The 21,423-nt window shown below is 39.3% G+C and overlaps 1 protein-coding gene across 1 annotated transcript in view; it reads left to right on the top strand.

Annotated features, from left to right (window-relative positions):
• Positions 1-21,423, top strand: part of LOC131240266 (beta-hexosaminidase 3-like) — a 40,457-nt gene that overhangs the window by 13,571 nt on the left and 5,463 nt on the right. The window contains exons 6-11 of the mRNA XM_058238389.1: positions 8,188-8,258; positions 10,281-10,411; positions 10,498-10,563; positions 11,296-11,396; positions 13,515-13,574; positions 21,259-21,292. Coding sequence (XP_058094372.1) covers positions 8,188-8,258; positions 10,281-10,411; positions 10,498-10,563; positions 11,296-11,396; positions 13,515-13,574; positions 21,259-21,292 — 463 coding nt within the window. The remainder of the gene's footprint in view (positions 1-8,187; positions 8,259-10,280; positions 10,412-10,497; positions 10,564-11,295; positions 11,397-13,514; positions 13,575-21,258; positions 21,293-21,423) is intronic.

Below are 21,423 nucleotides of genomic sequence, written 5' to 3' on the forward strand. Positions count from 1 at the left end.
CGTTAGATGATTTATGCTTCGATGGTCTTTTGGCTGAGGTGGCAGATTCTTTGGAGAGTCCTTTCTTACAGGAAGAAGTTAAGAAAGCAATGGCAAATTTGAGAGGCAATAAAGCCCTGGGTCCAGACAATTTCCCTATAGCGTTCTATCAGAAATTTTGGGAGGTGGTAAGGGGAGATGTGCTTTGTTTTATGGATGAATTCTTTGATAAATGTTTCATTGCGGTAGAATTAGGAGCCATGTTTATAGCCTTGGCTCTCAAAAAGGAAGGTGTTGAAAGTCTTAAAGACTTTCACTCTATCAGTTTGATTGGTGGTCCATACAAGATTTTGGCTAAGGTGTTGGCTTCCAGATTCTGGATGGTGTTGGGAGATGTTATTTCGGCGGCTCAAGGAGCATGTGTGGAGGGTAGACAGATGGTTGATGGGTCCTTGCTAGCGAATGAATGTATTGATTCTTGTAAGAGAAGGGGGGATCGATGAGTAGTTTGCAAACTTGACATCGAAAAAGCATACAATCATGTGGATTGGGATTTTCTAGATTATATGCTGGGGAGGTTGGGTTGTGGGGTAAAATGGCGAGGTTGGATCCAATCGTGTGTCAGATCAACTAAATCCTCTATTCTGGTTAATGGCTCGCCAAATGGCTTCTTCCCTGCTTTAAGAGGACTCTGTTAAGGCAACCCATTGTCTCCTTACCTTTTTGTCTCGGTGATGGAAGCCCTTAGCAAAATGATGGCGAGAGGAGAAGAGTTAGGGTTGGTGGAAGGCTTTGGGGTGGACATGTCAAAATTTGCAGGTTTTACACTTGCAATATGCAGATGAGTTCAAAGTGCAAAACCTTCAGTCGATTATAGTATCATTTGAGGCGGTTTCCGATCTGAGGGTGAACATCAGTAAAAGCGAGATTCTCGGAGTTCGGCTCTCTACAGAAGAAACCCAAAATTGTGCGTCGATATTTGATTGTAGCAAGGGGTCCTTCCTGTGTTCATATCTTGGCCTCCCATTATGCTTAAGTAAACCGGCCAGACACATGTGGGGCATAGTGATTAGAGCCGCACACGAGCAGCCTAAGCTCCGTAACTAGCTCAACTTGGCTCGAAAAAGCTCGACTTGACTCGGATCAAAACGCTGTTCGAACCAAGTCGAGCCATATTTTGGGCGCTCGGAACATTTCGAGTCAAGTTCGAGCTAGACGTAGCTCGACTCGGTATTAAACTCTACTCGACTCGACTCTAAGTTATATATAAAGTTTTTTTTTAAAACCCTACCCAGTCGCCCGACCTACCCGTACGCCCAAACCAGAAAGCCCTACCCGTTCTCCCTCCCTTTCGCCCGAATTGCCCCATTTCTCCTTCCAAATCGCCCAAATCGGCCATCTGTCCGGCTACATTTCGTTCGTCCAGCGTCTGTCCGGTGGCATTTCGTTCGTCCAACGTCTGTCCGGCGGCATTTCTTTCGAAAGTGAGTCCTATCCTCCGACCTCCACTCTCTCCATTTTTTTAGGTCATCCGAGTAACGTAACCCATCTGACTAGCGACCACTGGCTGGACAAACCCATCCGACCAGCGACCACTGGCTCGAAGACTCGAACTCGAACTCGACTTGAAAACTCGGCTCGAGAGCTGTTGTTCTGAGCTCAAAGGCCAAGTCGGGCCGAGCACGAGCTGAGACTTTGAGCAGTTCGAGTTGAGCACGAGCTGGGCAAAGCTTGGCTCGGCTCGACTCGTGTACACCTCTAATAGTGATCGAGAGATGTGAGAGGAAGATGTTTAAATGCAAATCGAAATATTTATCTACAGGCGGAAGATTGACTTGGATCCAAACGTCTATGTCTAACCTTCCAGTTTGTTTCATGTCTCTTTTTAAATGTCTTAAGGAAATCTTTAAAAAATTGGAAAAACTAAGGAGGGATTTCTTTTGGAAAGGATCAGAAGTGTCTCATAAGTTTTACCTTATGAGATGGGAAGATGTGTGCAAACCGTGGAACTAAGGAGGAGCGGGTATGAGAAAGTTAGAAGAGATGAATCTAGCATTGCTAGGGAAATGGGTATGGAGGTTTGGGGTGGAGAGGGGAGTTAGGTGGAGGAGATTGCTAGAAAAGAAATGTTGGATTGACGAATCTGGGTGGTGGACCAAATCTTCTTCGTTGTATCGTGGTTCTTACTTATGGAAGTCGGTGGCATCTTTAAAGCAAAAAAGTTCGAGAAGGGAAAGGCTTCGAATTGGGGAAAGGGGAAAATATTCATTTTTGGGAAGACAGATGTCTAGGTGACTATATTTTGAGAGATTCCTTTCCTAGATTAGCGGGGATAGCTAAGGAAGCAAACATGAAGGTCGTAGTTGTTTCTCGTGGAGGGGTTAAGAAGCAATTTGGGGTTCGTAGAAGGAATTTGGGTGAAGAAGAAATTCAAGAATTCACTTTTCTTATCCTTTATTTGGAGAAGGCTTCTCTGGTTGCTTGAAGAACGGATTCTCTAAGATGGTTAAAAGACAAGTCCGGAAATTTTTCGGTTAAATCTTTGTATCAATTTATAACTGAAGATGGGGATAATGAAGGGCTTGCGTCGACAACATTTGTTTGGCAGTATGGTGCTCCGTTGAAGGTAGCAGTTTTTGGGTGGTTAGTCAGTTTGAACAAGGTGCTTACTATTGATAATCTTTCAAAGAGGATTATGATTCTTCCAAATGCTTGCTCGCTTTGTTTGCGAGATGCGGAATCAGTAAATCATATGTTTCTTCATTGTTCTTTCGCTAGAGAGGTGTGGGATTCCTTATTCCATCTCTTTAGGGTTATATGGGTGATTCCGGGCCCAATTGATGGGGAGAGTTGGGAAATCAGAGAAGAAGATCTGGAGACTTAGTGGGCTAGCAGTTTTGTGGGCACTTTAGTTACAAAAATAGTCAAGTGTTCAAGAACAAGAGCGGCTCAGGTGAAATTTTTTTTAGGCGGGTTAAATCTCTAGTTGTAGGATGGGCTTTTGGCTTCAGCTTTCTCTTCTTCTTTCCCATTGGGCTGGTAGTAATTTGCCTTTTTGGCTTCTTTTTTTTTTTTTTTTTTTTTTTTTAATTTTATATATATTGGCTTTGGCCTTTTAATAAAATCATCATCTTAAAAAAAAAATGTCACATATACCAATTTGGGGTATTAAAACTGAACTACTTATGCATTCCAATTAGAGGCATCCAAACACAATTTTTTATTCTAGTGTATTCTAATTAGGGTTATCCAAACACAATAGAGGACTCCAATTTGCATCGATTCCATTTTACCATGTCATTTGGATTCCAGTGTATTCCAATTACAAGCATCCATATGAGTCCTAACGGTTAAAACAAAAGTTTAACGGTTGAAAACATTTGGAAAACCTTTTTGAGTGATGGGCCTAGCAGAGAAGAAGATCTGGAGGCTTAGTGGGCTAGCAGTTTTGTGGGCACTTTGGTTAGAAAGAAATAGTCGAGTGTTCAAGAACAAGAGCGGCTCAGTGAAAAATGTTTTTAGGAGGGTTAAATCTCTAGTTGTAGAATGGGCTTTTGGCTTCAGCTTGCTCTTCTTCTTTCCCATTGGGCTGGTAGTAATTGGCCTTTTTGGCTTCTTTTTTTTTTCCCCTTTTATATATATTGGCTTTGGCCTTTTAATAAAATTATCATCTTTAAAAAAAAATGTCACATATACCAATTTGGGGTATTAAAACTGAGCTACTTATGCATTCCAATTAGAGGCTTCCAAACACAATTTTTTATTCTAGTGTATTCTAATTAGGGTTATCTAAACACAATAGAGGACTCCAATTTGCATCAATTCCATTTTACCATGTCATTTGGATTCTGGTGTATTCCAATTACAAGCATCCATATGAGTCCTAAGTTTAACGGTTGAAAACATTTGGCAAACCTTTTTGAGTGATGGGCCTAGCAGGAAAACCACTTGATGAACATCTAATCCCCAAGATGTAAGCTATCAGAAAGTTCCTAGGAAACTAATGGACCCCTTGTTGGCCCATGTGAGTCTCAACGGACCATGTGATGACCTCGTAAACGAGCCAAAGCACCTATAATCAAGACCTTGATTCCTCACTCATCCTCAGGTATAAGGATTAATCAATGACAGTACATCCTCTAGTCGCGGCTAGTCCATGCATGATGGTTCTCTTGGTCAAGAGACTTGACCTTGATCCATTAATGCATGTGCCCAACAAAGCCAAACTAGGAGCCTATATCCATGGTACACTCACACTCCTATGGGGGGTAAGGCAAAGGCACACCGACTTGTCATCATGCCCAATGGTTGAAACTTTTCATCTAGACTCATCATTAGTCCCCTAAGGCCCTAACATAGGATGACCACATGCAAATTAATAACCACAAGTTTATCCTATAACCTACTAGGTGGCCATTGTATAACCAGCTACTGAGATTCATGGCCCTTGGTTTATGACCATCGTATCCACTATCAAGTTTCCAAGGACAACCAAAGGACTCCCTCTCTTTTAACCCATGTTTATGTATGTTCATGATAATCCCACATATTAACTATGGCATAATCACATGTCCATCTAAGACCATGGTCATCATGATCTATATTCAAGATCATCAATATCACTAGATACCAACCACGTCATCAATGGATAAGATTCGCATTGGTTTTCCAGGGCATAACCCCAACAGGCAAACCTTTTCCAATCAATCACAAGACTTCCTGCTTCGAATATAGTGAAATAGGATTCATAAAGTTGACCCCTAATAAGACATGGATACGATGGTGGTGGTGGTGGTGGTGATGATCATAGGAGGAGAATTCACTTTTAACTATGCTTGGTACCAATGCATCATCTACTCTACAAGCCCCGATAAAGAAGGGGGTTGGCCACTGATGTCATCAAACTTAAGGCAAACAATCATGAGAATCAACCAACAACTAAAATCTGGAACAAACTATGATCACAGTACGAGTAGCATCGTTTTATATTGCAATTGAGCTTGAATCGCCATATACAGTCATGATCAGAGCTAGGGTTGGCCATTACATGTTATCCTTTATATTCTGACTTTTTTGAGCTCATTTAATTATCTAAGATAACTCATGGCAAGGCAGATGCACTTTTGATCAACATGCTAACCTAATATAGTTTATAAAGTGATTTTTTAGATGTATGTTATTATGGAGGGAGAATATCTAGTGTTTCCTGTTTGATTGGTTTAAGCATTGCTGCTTTGTCTACTCTAGTATTTATTTCGAGTCTCAACACATCCTTTAAACACTGCTTCTTCATTCCTATATTGAAATATAGGGATGGCACCATTAAGAGTTAAAAGTTAGTGTAGTAACAAATTTAGATACATGAAAGAAACTTACAAAGCCCAACATTTCAATTGATATTCATGTTAACACCATCTCTTTCTTTTCAGTACATCATGTTGGGTGTTTGAACCGGAGCTGCATCACTGCCATTATCCCAAGGAATTGATTCACTGAGTGATGGACCTAAGGTAGAAGTGTCAATTGGGCTGAAACAATGAAATCTAATCCTCCTTTTATTGTGACCTCCAGATATCCACTCACCTCATTGGCTTAGATGCCAAAATTTATCAAAGTAGGGCATCTCTCCTGATTTTCAGAAAAACTCTTTAGAAGTGATATCTTTATACATTCACAAATTGCTTTTGCATTTGACAGAATTCCAAGATAGTCTCAAGTCTGTAAGGACTGGTTTCTGTTTTCGTCCCCCTGCCCCCCCTAATTAATCATTATGGTTGTAACTGGCTTTGCGCTTTGCTTGTCTTTGCTTTCGCACGGTATTGGGTGGCCAGTTTTTTTCAGAAATGTAAATGTTGTCCTCTTTATCCTTTAATCATCCGATGTTATTTATGCCTCAACATTGCAATTTGTTTTGCCAATATTCATGCTAGTGTTCTGACAGTATTGTCTTTGGGGGAGAGGGATGCGTTTATTTCAAGGTTTTCAGTGGCTTTTCAGCCTATCTTTTCTCTTTCCTATGAAGACCATTCCTTGAATTATTGGGGCTCTTTTAGGCCCTGTTAAGACTAATGTGTTTTCCTAAGTATGTCACTAGGCAGCAGGCGCCTGCACAATTCATACACGAGATGGAAGTAGGTTGGAGATAATTTCATCCAATCTATGAATTGGTGGAAAACATAGGCAGAATAATAGGTCAGACACCTGTGTTTCTGTGTTTAACCAAACACTCGTCTTTCACTAGGGGTGGAACGGAGCCACTAAGAAGTAAGCTTGGGGAGTTACAAAGGAAGCTTCGGGTACATATTGGTGATGCAGGAGATGAAATTTAAATATGATATGCAAGATTTCAGGCTTAGATCATACTAATTCAGAACAATCACATAATAATTCCACATCCCACACAAAAAGCTCAAACATTCAAGTAAAGGGGAATCTGCACCGGTCCAGGCCTACACAGGCTAGGACTGGATCAATAAAATTATGGACCAAACGATGCTCAAAGGGAAATAGAAATCAGCCACACATGCATAGTAATCAGTCCATAATCAAATGGATTCCCCAATTTCAATTCAAGGAACTCTAGGGTAAGAAAAGGGGTAAATAAATTAGGGATAATGCAATCTAGGGCTAGGGTTTATGAAAACTGGTATAAAAGAGAGAAATTAAGAAGGAAAACTTGAATTAGCAAACGTCCACGCATGCGGACAGTGGCAGGGCCTGGCGCACGAGCCTGGCCGCACGTGCGAACAGGGCCCGTTTCCAAAAACAGACTCCTTGGCATTGGTCAACCAGGGGAGCTTTCCAAACCCTCCAAGTTTTATGGCGATCCAACGTACGGTCGAAACGCAGTACTCCGTCGAAGTTTCGGCCCTCTTGCAGGGCCAGTTCTGGAAACTGGTTGTAGAGAGGCGAACAACTGCAAAACAAGCAGATTTGAAGTGAGGATTGTCGTGGAATGGATGAAATAAGATGGAGGGGCGGATTGGGATAAACGTGGCTTCGCACCACGGTAGTTAGCCCTTCGAAAAGGGAGGGCTTCACACCCACCTGAATTTAGCCCTTCGAAAAGAGAGGATTTCGCACCCACTTGAATTTAGCCCTTCGAAAAGGGAGGGCTTCGCACCCACTTGAATTTTTCCACAACTCAGAAACTCAGAGAGCACAAAAACATGCAGGAATTTTATTTAACTTCAATGAAAAAAAGAACTACGAGGGGTGCCTATTTATAGGAAAACCCTATACCTCACAACTCGCGCCATGTGCGCAACCTATTACTTGGCGATGAAGTAAACTAAAATGAAAACCAATCAAAGAAATCTAAAGCATTCATGATGTTCTAAATAATATAAATAAGCAAAACCTAAAATATGAACTTAATCCGACTAGTGGGCCACGATCATGAGATCCCATGATGGGTTTTTCTTGATTATCGGGCCCACTCTTTTGAATCAAACTTCGTTCTTCTAACTAGGAGGCCTTCCCTGGACGTCATCATCGAGCCAAATCGACGGTGGGGCCCTCCTTCGTACGTACGTGCGTAGGGAGGGTGGCGTGCGTGCGCGTGTGTGCATGATGTCCCCATCAATTGGTCATGGGTTCAAAGCAGGAGTTGAACTCTACAATGGAATCTCCCACTGTTCCTTTGTAGCTCAGTCATAGAGAAATTTTTTTTTAACGGACTGGCTATAGGTTCAAATCCTACTTGGGGATGGATTCCTGAAATAAGATGATGGGGCAACATATGGATTGAGTCACAGCCAAACAAGCTCTTCCCATTTGATTCACTATCTATAGTTTAAAACATTTTTCGAGAGTTCAAATTTTACTAGGAAATGAATTTGTGAGTGCATGGTAAATTCATCAACGCTATGCAGTACTTCAATAAAATTTATTAACCCTTCTCATTCAAGCATATCTCTATCTTTATGCATTTGAACTTTTGATGTCTGCCTCATTATTAATATGCTAGGATAGACCTAACCTAGCTCACTGCCATAATGTAAAGAAAGTGATCTTTTTCATCTGATAAAATTGAGACTAGAGAGCAGATGATTGTGGCTCTCACAAAGCATGGAATACAGCTTGAGAAATCTTCCAAAACTGTCCCTTTTCTTGGCTCTGCATTTGCTCTTGCCAATAAAGAACCAAATAGCATCTTAATGCATGTTAAAGTTTTATATTTGTTACTTACAAATGACTGCAATGCAGATACTTCTCGACATTATCAGCCTTTGCCGATGATAAAGAATGTCATTGATGCTATGGCCTATACAAAGTTGGTATGTAATGCTTCTCCATGATGAGTGGTCTGACCTGATTTTTGCATCAAGTGTGTTCTACATTTTCCAATCCAATCACACATGCACTTTTGGATCAGATTTGCAGTTCTACATTGTTTTCTATGATGTGGGCCACATGGTGAGTGGACTGCCCAGATTTTTGCATCTTGCTCTTCATTGTGGGACTAGTCTTTTGGACCAGTTGGATTTCACACACACATGTCATGTAGCTGATTTTGTGTTAGTTGGTTGATAGTCTTACAGTCCAACTAGCACCGAAACGTCAACGTGTCAAGTGTGTACAAAATCCAACTTGTCCAAAAATTTGGCCTAACATGAAGAGCATCAAGTGCAAAAATCAGGCCAATCTGCTCATCAATTGGGCCACACCATAGAAAGAATAGAAAACAATTGAGCTGCCCAAAGTACATGTGGCTCTCCTGATGAGTAAATGGTGTTATTTTGTGGTTGGTGATCTTCATGGTGGGGCTAACCTGTTTGTTGGGTTGTATGTCATACTCACATAATATGTAGGCATATATGTGCTAGTAGGACAATAAAACCTTGTCCAACTAGTGTGTGAGATCTCCTCTGTATGTGTGTGCGTGGGTGGTAACTTCTCTAATGGGCCTGTTTGATTGGCCATAATTACAGGTAGTCAAATGTAAAAAAGTAATAATTATTTACTTCTGCATTTTCTGGAAATGTACGACATCTGAAACAAGTCTGATGCTGGGTACCGTGCGACATGTCTAGAAATGTCCAACCATGATGTATATGTTTCATCCACGCTTTCCATTCATCTTGTCAGATCATTTTAGGGCATGAACCCAAAAATGGGGCAGATCCAAAGCTTAAGTGGCCTACAATGGGAATAATGACATCCTCCGTTAAATCCACCGTTTTTTGTGGTGTGGTCCACTTGAGCTTTGGATCTACCTCATTTTTGGACTTCATCCACTAAAATGATTTGAAAAATGAATGAGTGTTGTGGATATAACATATACATCATGGTGGGGCCCACAAATTTTTGGATTGGAAGGATGTTGAAATTTGTCTGATTTTCGAGGTGGAAATTCCGCCTCTTCCAACACCCAGCAAAAGTTATCATTGTGCTTTTTCCACCAATTACCTTTATTTACTAACTATCAAACATGCCCTAATATCATTGCTAATTTTAATGAAATTCCAAAGATAATTAAGAAAATGCTTGTTCATATGATTTTATCTGCAGAAACTTGCATTTAATCAATCAATGTACTTGTGCAAGCAGAAGAGATGCCAAGAAAAATGCCAATTTTGCAGAAATATAGGGAAACCGTGACACTTCCTCTAATTCATTTAACAGTTCACATGCAATCAAACAATGTTTAGGAAATCACAAGTAATGATTTTTATCCACAGAAAACTGCTTGGATTGGTAAATATATTGATTTTCAATTGCTTCTGCAGGAGTTATTCCTATGAAATTATCAAACAAGCAAACCAGAAATGTAAACTTTCACTAAGATTTCTCTAATAAGTTCAGAAACTCCACGTGGAATTATATGATAAATAAGGAAATGCGTCTTCCAGAAATTATGTCAATGCAACATTGCATTACCAGTAAACCGATTTTCACGCAGTGCAGATAATTCCTTTGGAGTTGAAGTTTAAACTTAACACCAAGGTTTCTCTAAAATTTTCACAATTTCACATGAAATTCCAATTATAGCTAAGAAAACGGTCTTCTAATGGCTCTATTCACAGAAAATTCCAGCACTAATGTGTGTCCACGACTGATATTCCTCATAATTGAACCATGGTCTTGAATTTCGAGCACCAAATCATAAGAATTTGAAGTTCTTTCTCCATTGGCCAGTCATGATTCATGAATGCTTGACATCTGCATTGTGAAAAGTCTGTTTGTTTATAGTGATTTCCCAGTTCCTCTCAATACTAGCCTCATTTGTTTTCCTTTTTCAGTGGTAAAATTTTAGCAATATTGACATGAATGCATATATCTTGTTCAATACCATACAGAATGTTCTACATTGGCATATCGTAGATACAGAGTCTTTTCCATTGGAGATACCCTCATATCCAAAACTGTGGAATGGTGCTTATTCTGTTTCAGAACGCTATACAACTGCTGATGCAGTTGAAATTGTACAGTAAGATCTTTGTGCCTTTGGCTTAAAATTGCATTTTGTCCCTTATTGGTGCACCCTGGTAAGATGCTTGATCATGAATTTTGCAGGTATGCACAGAAACGAGGGATTAATGTATTGGCCGAGATTGATGTACCAGGGCATGCTCTCTCATGGTAGTTTTTATCTAAGCATCATTCTACTGTTTATTGTGCAAGGAAAGTAGAATAATTAGGCAAGCAGCCTAGGACGATCAATCAAAATTTTCAAGTCGTTAACAAATCATCAAATCTCTGTTAAAGTTGTTTATGTTAGGAGTCTAGATGTTACAACGAGGACTCCTTTTCACATTTTTCTGTTGTACATTATACGGCCGATTACCCTGATCATTATCAGTCACCATTTTACATAGGAAGATTCATCATCATCTAAGCCTTCTCCCAACTAATTGGGATAGGCTACATGAATCCAGTTACGCTTCATGCTGGCTACCAACCTGACACAACCCTCTTTTATCCAGGCTTAGGACCGGCAATGAGAGCACAAAACTTCCACAAGAGCCATGTAATAGTCTATTATATTGTTCTAATAGAAGATTATGAATCTTATTATTGTTTTTAATACCCCAAACCAGTTCCCCTTCTTCATGGTGATGGGAATCACTCAACAAAGGCAACCATTAAACCTTTCCCTGCTTCGTCGGTTAAGTGAAATGTAATACATCCGTCTTAACAAGTTGGACTCATCAGAAAGTTATTGTAGTTGAAAGCAATGGAGATAATTTTGACTACGTAACAAAATTGCTTTGTAGTTGTGACTTTCAATTCTTTAAAGAGGAGCAGTTGAACTCTGACAATCATTGATTGCATGAAACTAATGAAATTATTATTATTATTATTATTTTGTAGGGGTATTGGCTATCCTTCTCTATGGCCATCCTTGGATTGTCAGCAGCCACTTGATGTCAGTAATGAGTTTACGTTCAAAGTAATAGATGGAATTCTTTCAGGTGATATTCTATTTCCAACTGGATTTTTGTTCCAGTTATATGATTCTAAAGTGTTATCGAATGTGAATGGGCTGTTATATAGCTCATTCTTAGGCCCATTTAGGTTTAGCATATAGTGGGTATTTTTGCTTTTGTTATTAATGGTATTCTTATAAATATTGAAAATTATGTTAATAGACTGAGAGTTGTGGGGACATGTGATGTGGGACACATGATTTAATGCTAGCATGCAACGTGGAGATTATGAAAGAGTCCATAAAGTAATTCAATTAACATAAGATGCCAACCTACTAGTTAATTAAGAGTAAACAATAGGAAATAAAATCTTATTTAACCTAAATCACATGCCCGCATGCTAAGAAATCACATAAATCAATTAAAACTAAGACCAATAAAAGGATAGAACTTCCAATTTAGCATAGGCACGTTCCACACTCAATAGACAGATTTGTAGGTTTTACGATTAAGGTTAGGAAAGGGGAAAATCTGAAATTAGGAAAATTAGAGTTCATGGGAATTGGGGATTTTGGACTAGGGTTTTTAAAAATTGGGAAAAATAAGAAATTGAAGATCTAGGGTTTATAAGGTTGTAATGGGAGACAAGAGAATAAGAAGAATACATTTCGAAGAAGAGAGAGGAAAGATGTAAGAAGAAGAATACCTTTCGAAGAAGAGGAAGAGGAAGGATGTACCTTGGGGAATCCACCACAAAAAAAGTTTGCACCCTTCCACAATTCAATTGGAAGTGAGGTTTTTTTTTTTTTTTTCAAAAAACCCTAGAAAACAATGAGGAAAATTCTTTCACACAAGAGAGCTTCTCTCTCACTCTCTTTTTTTAGTTTTTTCTTCTCAAATCTCCACTAGGGTTGGAACTCCACCCTCCCTATGCTTTTATAATTAAAAATTCGAAATTAAAATACAACATAATTACAACCATGCCACTCACTTAAGTAAAGTGGCCCATCATCCAAAATAAGAAAATTAAAACATATATTATCAACTTAACTATCAAATAACTATAAAAAATAACACAAAACAAAAAGAAAGCAAGATCAGAGTCCAAGGGGCCTAGATGTAATAGATATGGTAGCCTGATCGACAAGATCCAATGGTCGGATCGACAAGAAATAGAAATTATATGACTAAAATGATCTCCTAAGTAGCCCACATGCATTATCCCAAGGTGGGGTCTTCCTGATGCAATCCAATGCATGTGGGGTCTTCAAAATGGCCCGACGGGCCCCATCTGGAACTCGGTACCTATCCACAAAGAAAGTTGCGCTGATGTGAGTGGTCGTCTCCGTCTCTGGTACATCCGAGTAGGTCCTCTGATGTCCCCATCAAATATTCTGATGCAAATTGGGGCCAGTTATCCATCCGATAGGCAATTGATATATGTACGTGGTGATCTTTTTACATGGAAGAGTAAGAAGCAAAGTGATGCACATGTTCAAGTGCTAAGGCAAAATGCAAAGCACTGGCTCATGCAACATATGAGCTTATTTGGCTAAAAACATTGATGGGTGAACTTGGATTTATAGTTGAGATTCGTATGAAGTTGGACTGTAATAATCAAGCAGCCTCTCATATTACCAGCAACCCTGTCTATTATGAAAGGACCAAGCACATTGAAGTTGATCGCCGCTTCATCCGGGAGGAGGTTGTAGTTGAGGAAATTGGCGTGCAACTTGTCGTCCCAAGAGCCTGATTGTTATATTTATGAAAACTCTGTCTCGTACTCAATTGGATTGTCTCTTTATCAAGTTGGGCATTTATGACTTGAGGGGGAGTATTATCGAATATGAATGAGGGCTGTTATATGGCTCATTGTTAGGCCCATCTAGGTTTAGGATGTAATGAGTAATTTTTCTTTTGTTATTGATGGCATTCTTGTAAATATTGAAAATTATGTTAATAGACTTAAGAGAAGTGGGGACGTGTGAACCCTAATCCTCATTCTCTTTCTCTCATTCTCTCTCCTTTCTTCTCTTTTTCTTCATTTTTTTTCTTCTCTTTCCTGCTTTCTCAATCTGTCCACATGAAGCATGATTATATAGAGAACGTTTTGATTGTTAATTACTAATGGTCATTATATTTCCTTAAACTTTTCATGTTCAGATTTCAGCAAGGTATTCAAGTTCAGATTTGTTCACTTGGGAGGTGATGAGGTTGACACAAGTAAGTCCGAAGCATGCAATTATGCATTTACCTTTAGTTGTGATTCTTCTTACTAAAATAATTATTAACTATATATGCAATCCTCTCTTCCTGTAGTTGTTTCTGTTTTTGTCATTTATATATCATTTGTGTTGAAAATATTTATTCACACAATGGCGTTCATGTTCACCTGGTCAAATTATCCAAAGAAATGCCATAGTTATGTACGTGATATACTATCTTCATGATGATGCTTCGAGAAGAATGGGCATTATGCATGTTACAATCTGTAAATAAAATGCTTTGTGTTAGTTTTTTTTTTTCTTGCACATCTAAAATGCAATTCGGATGAGATAAATGGTTTTAATAATAGAGATGTGGGGAATTTTTTCTCGAGGCACCATGGCATGCTTTTAGATGTTGGTTGCAAGTCTAGTTTCAAGATCTATCTTGACACGACTATCATGATATTATACCTTTCTTCTTTTATTTTATCGTCAGTGTTTTTCCCCCGTCTTAGCCTTTATTGCAACACCAACTGCCCAAACAATGCTTACAACCAGGCCTTTTCAAATATAAAGGGAAGCTTATGGATCCGGATGATGGTACATTTAAAAATGGAAATGGACCTTAGGAGAATTGTTCACTACACGAGAAAATGGAATTACTTTCTTGTACTTAACCATTTTCTGGGACGGTCAATCTGCAATTGCTTATTGACCTCTCAGAAGTCAATCTACCATAAAAGGGATACCTTGACATTTACATGTGATACTAGTATGATGTGATATTACATGTGCAATAAAAATAGTTAATTGTGAATTTAAGAAACAAGTGCTTATAGACCAGAGGTCAGGACGATTAGATCAATCTGAATGTTTAACAATAAGCTATCTAAAGTGTGTCTAACGACCTGGACAGTTTGATTGTGTTAATGCAGTCCACGTGTTAAATTTCCAAGTGTCAGAGTATCAAATATAACATTCTACCGAAGTATTGAACTCCTTAGTGATGACATATGGAATACATAATTTTGGAGAATTCTCCTTTTAGTTTTATTTTATTTTATTTATTTTATTTGTAGCCCCAAAAGGTCTTATTTATAGAGATATACAACCTATTAATCTCACTATACATGGAAGAAAAGTAAATCAAAATATTACAATATGGCTCTACATGGAAACCACGATATTACAATCTATCTATAATAGCTGAGTAGGAGGCACTCTTAACTCGGCTTGTTGACAGACCTGCAAAGAATCAGGAGATAAACTTACCACAGGTGGTATATCAGGAAAGTGGGTTAATCCTTTAGAATCAATAGAAGAGGTAGCCGAAGTGGGTGAGATTGGAGTATGAAAGGGAATATTTTCCAAGAAAATAACATTCCTTGACACATGAACACAACAAGCAATAGGATCATAGCAATGGTAACCTTTCCAAGTCTCTTCAATTCCAAGAAACACGCAACGAACAGATTTTGGAGAAAGTTTATTACGTGCTTGTGAAGAAAGATGAACGTAGCAAACACAACTAAAGATATGAAACAAAGAGTAAAAAGAAAGGGAACTAAATAAAACAAAATACGGAAAGACATTATGAACGTAGGGCCTTAATCTTTTTCTCAAATTGGGTTGCAACCATCATGTAGAACCGTTTAAAGGTTGCGAAAACTTATGACTTGGAGTTCAAGAAATATATCCATGTATATCTTAAGAAGTCATTGATAAATATCACATAATGTCTCAAGCCAGACATTGATAGAATTGGAGAAGGTCCCCAAACATTAGAGTGCACAAGCTCGAAAGGAGCTTTGGATCGAGGAGTACGAAGAGAAAAATGCAAATTTTTACTTTTAAATAAAAAACATGAAGGGCAAGAGAAATCAATAGAAGTTTTATTAACTTTCAATTGTTCTAAAATACTAGAAGTAAGTATGATAACCCAGATGAATGCGGATGCCCAAGATGACAATGCCAGAGTTTCCACATTTTATTAGCATTACTAATCTCAGTAGAAGAAGGAGAAAGAAACAAGAAAACGGAGTAACTGAGCTGTCAAGATCAAGCAAGAAGAGCCGTCCTTCTCTCCTACTCGTCCCAACTACTTTCCATGTTGCCAGATCCTGCACAAAACAACAATCGAGAAGAAAGATTACTAAGCAATGGTTTTGTACAAGCTAAACCACAGGGATAAGATTAACAGACAAACGGAGGACATGAAAGACATCAGTCAGAGTAAATATATGATGTGGAGAAGGAGAAAATGATAACGACCCAACAAAAGAAATATGTAACTTTGCTCCATTAGCAGTAGAGATGGCTCAATTATCTTTGTATGGTTGAACATTGTGAAGATAGGAGACAGTACCTGTCATGTGGTTGGATGCACTAGAATCAAATTACCAAGAAGGCCTATAAGCCTTACCTGACAGTCCAGCAACAGACAATGCTTGTATGATCTGCTAGATCATCTCTTGAGAGAGAGGTCCACCAGTAGGGGGAGTAGACAAAGCAGTAGCAGACGAGTCCTCATATGCAGTTAAATAAGATTTTCCTCTATCCTTATTTTGATTTTTTTTTTTTTTTAAAAAAAAAAAAACGTGTTTCAGGGATTGGAATATCTTATGTTCTAAAATAATGAGGAAATTTAGATGAAAGAATACTCATGATCAATCATTTCATTAATATGGATTCTTATTACATTCCTTACACTGCCCTTGATTGTAAAACAAATTACAGTCAATTGTAAAACTTTAAATAATAATTGAAAACAGCAATTCCAGCAGCATTTCAGCCTTGTAAAGTGCCCATCGAAATGACAAAAGAGTTGCACGGGTTTAAAACCCGTGTTTCACGCTGATACACAAACTAAAAGTCTTGAATTGAAAACCCATAGGCTTGCTTGTGCGGCTATCATGAACAAATTGCGCACAACAACTGTTGCGTGGTCACATAACAGGCTCATTCTCTATTCTCTTCCTTCCACCTGCGGGCTTCTCGATACCTGACTTCTGTGATTCTTCTACTCTGGGAACTCTCAAATGCCCCAAGTCTCCAAATGAGAAGGGTAATGGGGTATTTATAGGAAGCCGCACGCAGGAATCACCAAATGTACATAACACAACCTTGTTGTGTGGGTGCACAACACTTCTCTATTTTGTAGTCGCACAATTCATACATGTTACGCGAGATGCATATTGCGCGGTCGCGCCACTAATCTTCCCATCTTGTCCTGCTTCCTTACCCCATAGCAACATAACCCTTTTTCATGTCTTTTTTTATTCAATTACGCGGTCGTGCAACATATTCCCGTTGCACGGCTGCCCAACACATACTTATTGCGCGGGCGCGCAATTGATTTTTTGTGCCTCAACAATCCTTGTGCTTCTTCTTTTGACATTCATGGATACTATGGCCATGAATCTTGCAATATGTACAAAAAGGAATATCTTTGCAGGTCGTTGTGAGATGACCGAACTTCTTACACCAATTGCATTAGACGCGAGACATGTCCTATTTTCCTGGTGTAAAGGAATATGCCAAAAGGATTGTATCTGAGGTGCCAGCAAGCTGGGGCGGGCTCGAAAGTGCTATGAGATGTTGCTCTTCTGCCAACCAATTAGATATCATAACACTAAGTGTAGGAAGTAGACTTAGATTGAGTAACGCGGCTCGACAATGCTCAAACTCAGGGCCTAGTTTCATAAGAAATTGACGAACACGGGTGCCTTCATCGACATCTCGGTCCAAATGGCCACGATAGCATTATAGAATTCTTGAACGGTCTGATCACCTTGGGTGATTTGAGCCAATTCTTGCATTAGCCTATATAACCGAGCATCATTACTCTACTGATAGATCATTTTTAAATGATCCCACATTGCCTTCGCAGTTCGATGAGGAGTTGGGCCCACAACAATTGTCTTATCAACTGAATCTAATATCCATGTGACTATCTTTCCGTTCTTCATTTTCCAATTAGCCATTACCTTTAGCTGGTTCGTTGTAGGAATAGGATTTGTACCATCAACTATACCCCACAATCCACACCCTTGAAGAAAGTTCTTAATGTGAATGGACCAAAGTCCATAATTTTTGCCATCAAAGGTACAACGAAACAAAAACTCTCGATCGATGATATAAGTCAATAAATACAAATAACACCAAACAATCGAGGAAAATGGAAAGATATGTGCTTGACGTACCCGAGCAGCAGACAGATATGCGTGTAGCTTGCTGACAGAGAGCAATCAGATAGGTCAGATGCATTCACCTGGATGCAATTTTAGGGGCCCGAAATAGACGGTTGCAATTATCAACCTAGTAAGACAGTATGTGGGTGGCACTAATATGCTCCAAACGCACACTGTAATCTGCAATGGACAACGAATCTTCAAAGGTGGGTCACGATCTGCAACCAGGTCTGTTTTAATCAACAGAGATCTAATCTAATATGAATGACAACAGTAGGTCGATAAATCTCAAACGACGGCAGTTGTTTGGGGTTGAATGGCACTGGTGTTGTTGATGGCGTTGATGTTGTTGATGGCAGCAACAAATCTTCAACGAATCATGAACACAGAGGGGTTACAAGAAAGATCTGAAATGGAAGGGTTACGACAACCTGTGGTAACAATTGGCGATCGACGGTAGCAATGGCAAACGTAGAGACGAGCAACAATGGCAGCAACAGCGTTGATAGTAATGGCAAAGGCGTTCTTGACAAAACCGTACCAGCAATGGCGTCCATAGCAGAGATGAGCAACGATAGTGCCAGTGATGCTAGTCAACAATGGCAAAGGTCGAGGATGCAGCCACGAGAAGGAAGCATCCGAAGATATACCAGAAGCAGTCGGAGATGATGATAACAGAGACGAATCGAGTCTTTGGTCGACAATGGGCCGGATTTCTAGAATGGGGAAGACAGATGGGGTTTGGATGGGTGTTGATGACGAGCACGCTAACAGAGCCATGATAGAGGAGATGGCAGGAATCAATTTGGGGCAGATAGTTACAGAGGTTTGGGATCTGAGGAAGATCGGTAGAGATGGCAGCGGCGAGAGGAGATTAGTGGAGATAGCAGGAGGTTGGGTTACACTCGATTGGGCGTAGGGGTTGGGTTTGCGACAACTATAATCGGGAACTTGAAGATGGGGTTTGTAGAGGTGTGTGCGACAGGTGGTAGGGTTTTGACGTTGCTATGACAAGACAGGAGCAATGCGGGCACAACCATGAGCGATAATTGGATTAGTGACTACGATGAGGACCACAATGGTAGAGGATTGAAGGATCGATGGCTCAAATGTGTTGCTTTGATACCACGATAACATATGAAATACAAAATTTTGGAGAATTCTCCTTTTAGTTTTTGGTTGTATTGATCTAGCCCCAAAAGGTCTTATTTATAGAGATATGCAACCTATGAATCTCATTATACATGGAAGAAAAGTAAATTAAAATATTACAATATGGCTATACATAGAAACCACAACCTCTCTACCCTTCTCCTACATCTTGCAAACCATTCCCTCTCTTTCCACATGCATTGCAAGTGCCATATCCAATAGTGTTGTTAATCTTTGTCAGAACACCTTATTGTGATGTGATTAGGTGGACTTCAAACTATGGCTCGTCCATTCCATGGAGATGTCCTTTTCTTTGTCATGATCAATGAGATTATTGATTATTTTTATTTATTTATTTATTTTTGGAGGATTTGGATGTCTCATTATGTCATTTTTTTAGGGAAGCCAAAAGTGATTGGTGATTAGAGTTGTACACGAGTCGAACCGAGTCTAGCTTGGCACGGCTCGGCTCAACTCGACCAGTAACTAGGTTTGGTCAATAGCTCGGGCCAGTTTGAGCCAAATTCGAGTCGAGTTCAAGCCTATGCAACCTTTTCTCAAACACATATAGTGCACCTTCAATTTTTCACAGAATGCAAAACAGTAACAGCAATATACAGGTATTTCATCAAACACTGTACGGGCAACATCAAAATCATGATTTGAGGTCACTTTTATAATGTGAAGTTGTTTTTTTCTAGTGATTTGTTTTGTATCCATTCCTCCCTCGCCACTAGCCGATCTCACCGAGAATGTATGCACCCGAAATAGCACTTCATTGAGTCATTTCATCAAACACTTGGCGAGCAACATGAATATCAAAATAACCGAGTCACCAAGCAGATTCAATACGAGTCAATTCGAGTTAAGGGTCGATCTGAGTTGAGTCAAGCTCGGGCAAGCTCGAACTCGGCTCGAAATTTTTTCGAGCTCAAAAAATCAGCTCGACTCGGCTCGAACTCAATTTCAAACCGAGTTGAATCAAGCTTTTTCGAGTCGAGTTGAGCAAGTTAACTGAGCTAACTCGGTTCGTGTACAACTCTATTGGTGACATTTTGGCTTAAGGGGAATTCGGCTTTGTTTGTTGGGAGTTTCTTCCATGTTAGTAATTAGCATGGCTGGTGCAACCTGGTTATCGAGTAAATGAGATCTTGACATGAAAGAAATGGATAAGAGTACATCCTTAACAATATTTGAGTAGAGAGGGAGAGAACTTCATTGATATCAAACTTCTCTAACAACACTTGAGAAAAAGTCACACTTAAATATTAGAATGCCTACCTTCTCTTCTCATTCTTCCTTCTTTGAGCTCCTCTTGATCTTGAGTATGGTTAAAAAGACAATAGTCTACCTTCTTGGTAGTGCAAATCAACGATAGACACTATTCTGGTATTAGGACCAGATACAGACTCAATGAGGGTATGGACTTAGTTGAATCCCAGGAACAATATGCAAGCGCTCTTTTGCACCATTGGAGTTGTAAACTGTCTTTAAGAAGTGGCATTGTAGTACGCATCTGAGCTGAAATTCTTCAAATGGGCCATCCACTTGACAACAAATCTAACAGGGAAAACTTCAAAGCTATTGACTTAACCTTTCAATTTTCTACAATTTCCTTGTATTCGAACACCTTTTCTGCCTTGCTTAGCCAATTGATGAAGTCGTTAACAAGCAACTAACCATGGAATTGCATAATTTTTACCTTAATTTTGGGCTCTTTGTTATGTTACAACAATCGAAGGATTTGATCATTGGTGTCTTCACAAACCAGGGTCACCCATTGTTGATTAGGAATTTGATGGAGACCTTTCACTATATGTCCACGTGCTCCAACTTGGGTCTCTAGATTTCCTCCATGCTGGAGTTCTCCCTTGTAATTAGTGAGATTTCCTGTTGTATGCATGGTTGATCTACTCACCTTTTTAGTACGCGGATCAATTTGGTTACCTGTGCAAACTCTTCCTATTTCATCCCTTTCGAAGCCATTAGGAGATGATGTAAAGTAAAATGGTGCAACTTGGTTATCAATGAGATCTTGACACCTAGATCACAAAGAAATGGACAAGAGTACACCCACAACAATATTTGAGTGGAGAGGGAGAGAACTTTATTAATCTTCGTATGTTGTATTGTTTATTTCAATAAACAGGTTCACCAAACGTGCTTCTCTGTTAGCTTCTTTTATGATCAATGAGTATTATGTTTTGAGTGATAGTGCTGAACTCATGATTCAACAAGAGAATTTGCTAGACTGTTTAAACTGTTTTCCTTCTGCCTGGAATACTTTTTGGGTAGGAATGACTAAAGCTGTATAATCAAAATTTGCCAATACTTAATCATTCAAGTTATGGATTTCAGGTTGCTGGATGGTAACTCCTCATGTAAAGAAATGGTAAAAATCTCTGTGACCCATGCCTTTGACACTCTTAAATTTTCAGAAATATCATATCTACAAGTGTGAAATTATTCATCTGCTACTTTTCTAGGTTGTTAAAAACAACAGTAGAACACCTAAGTGATTTT

Source organism: Magnolia sinica, chromosome 3 (assembly GCF_029962835.1).
Source record: "Magnolia sinica isolate HGM2019 chromosome 3, MsV1, whole genome shotgun sequence".
Lineage (NCBI taxonomy): Eukaryota > Viridiplantae > Streptophyta > Magnoliopsida > Magnoliales > Magnoliaceae > Magnolia > Magnolia sinica.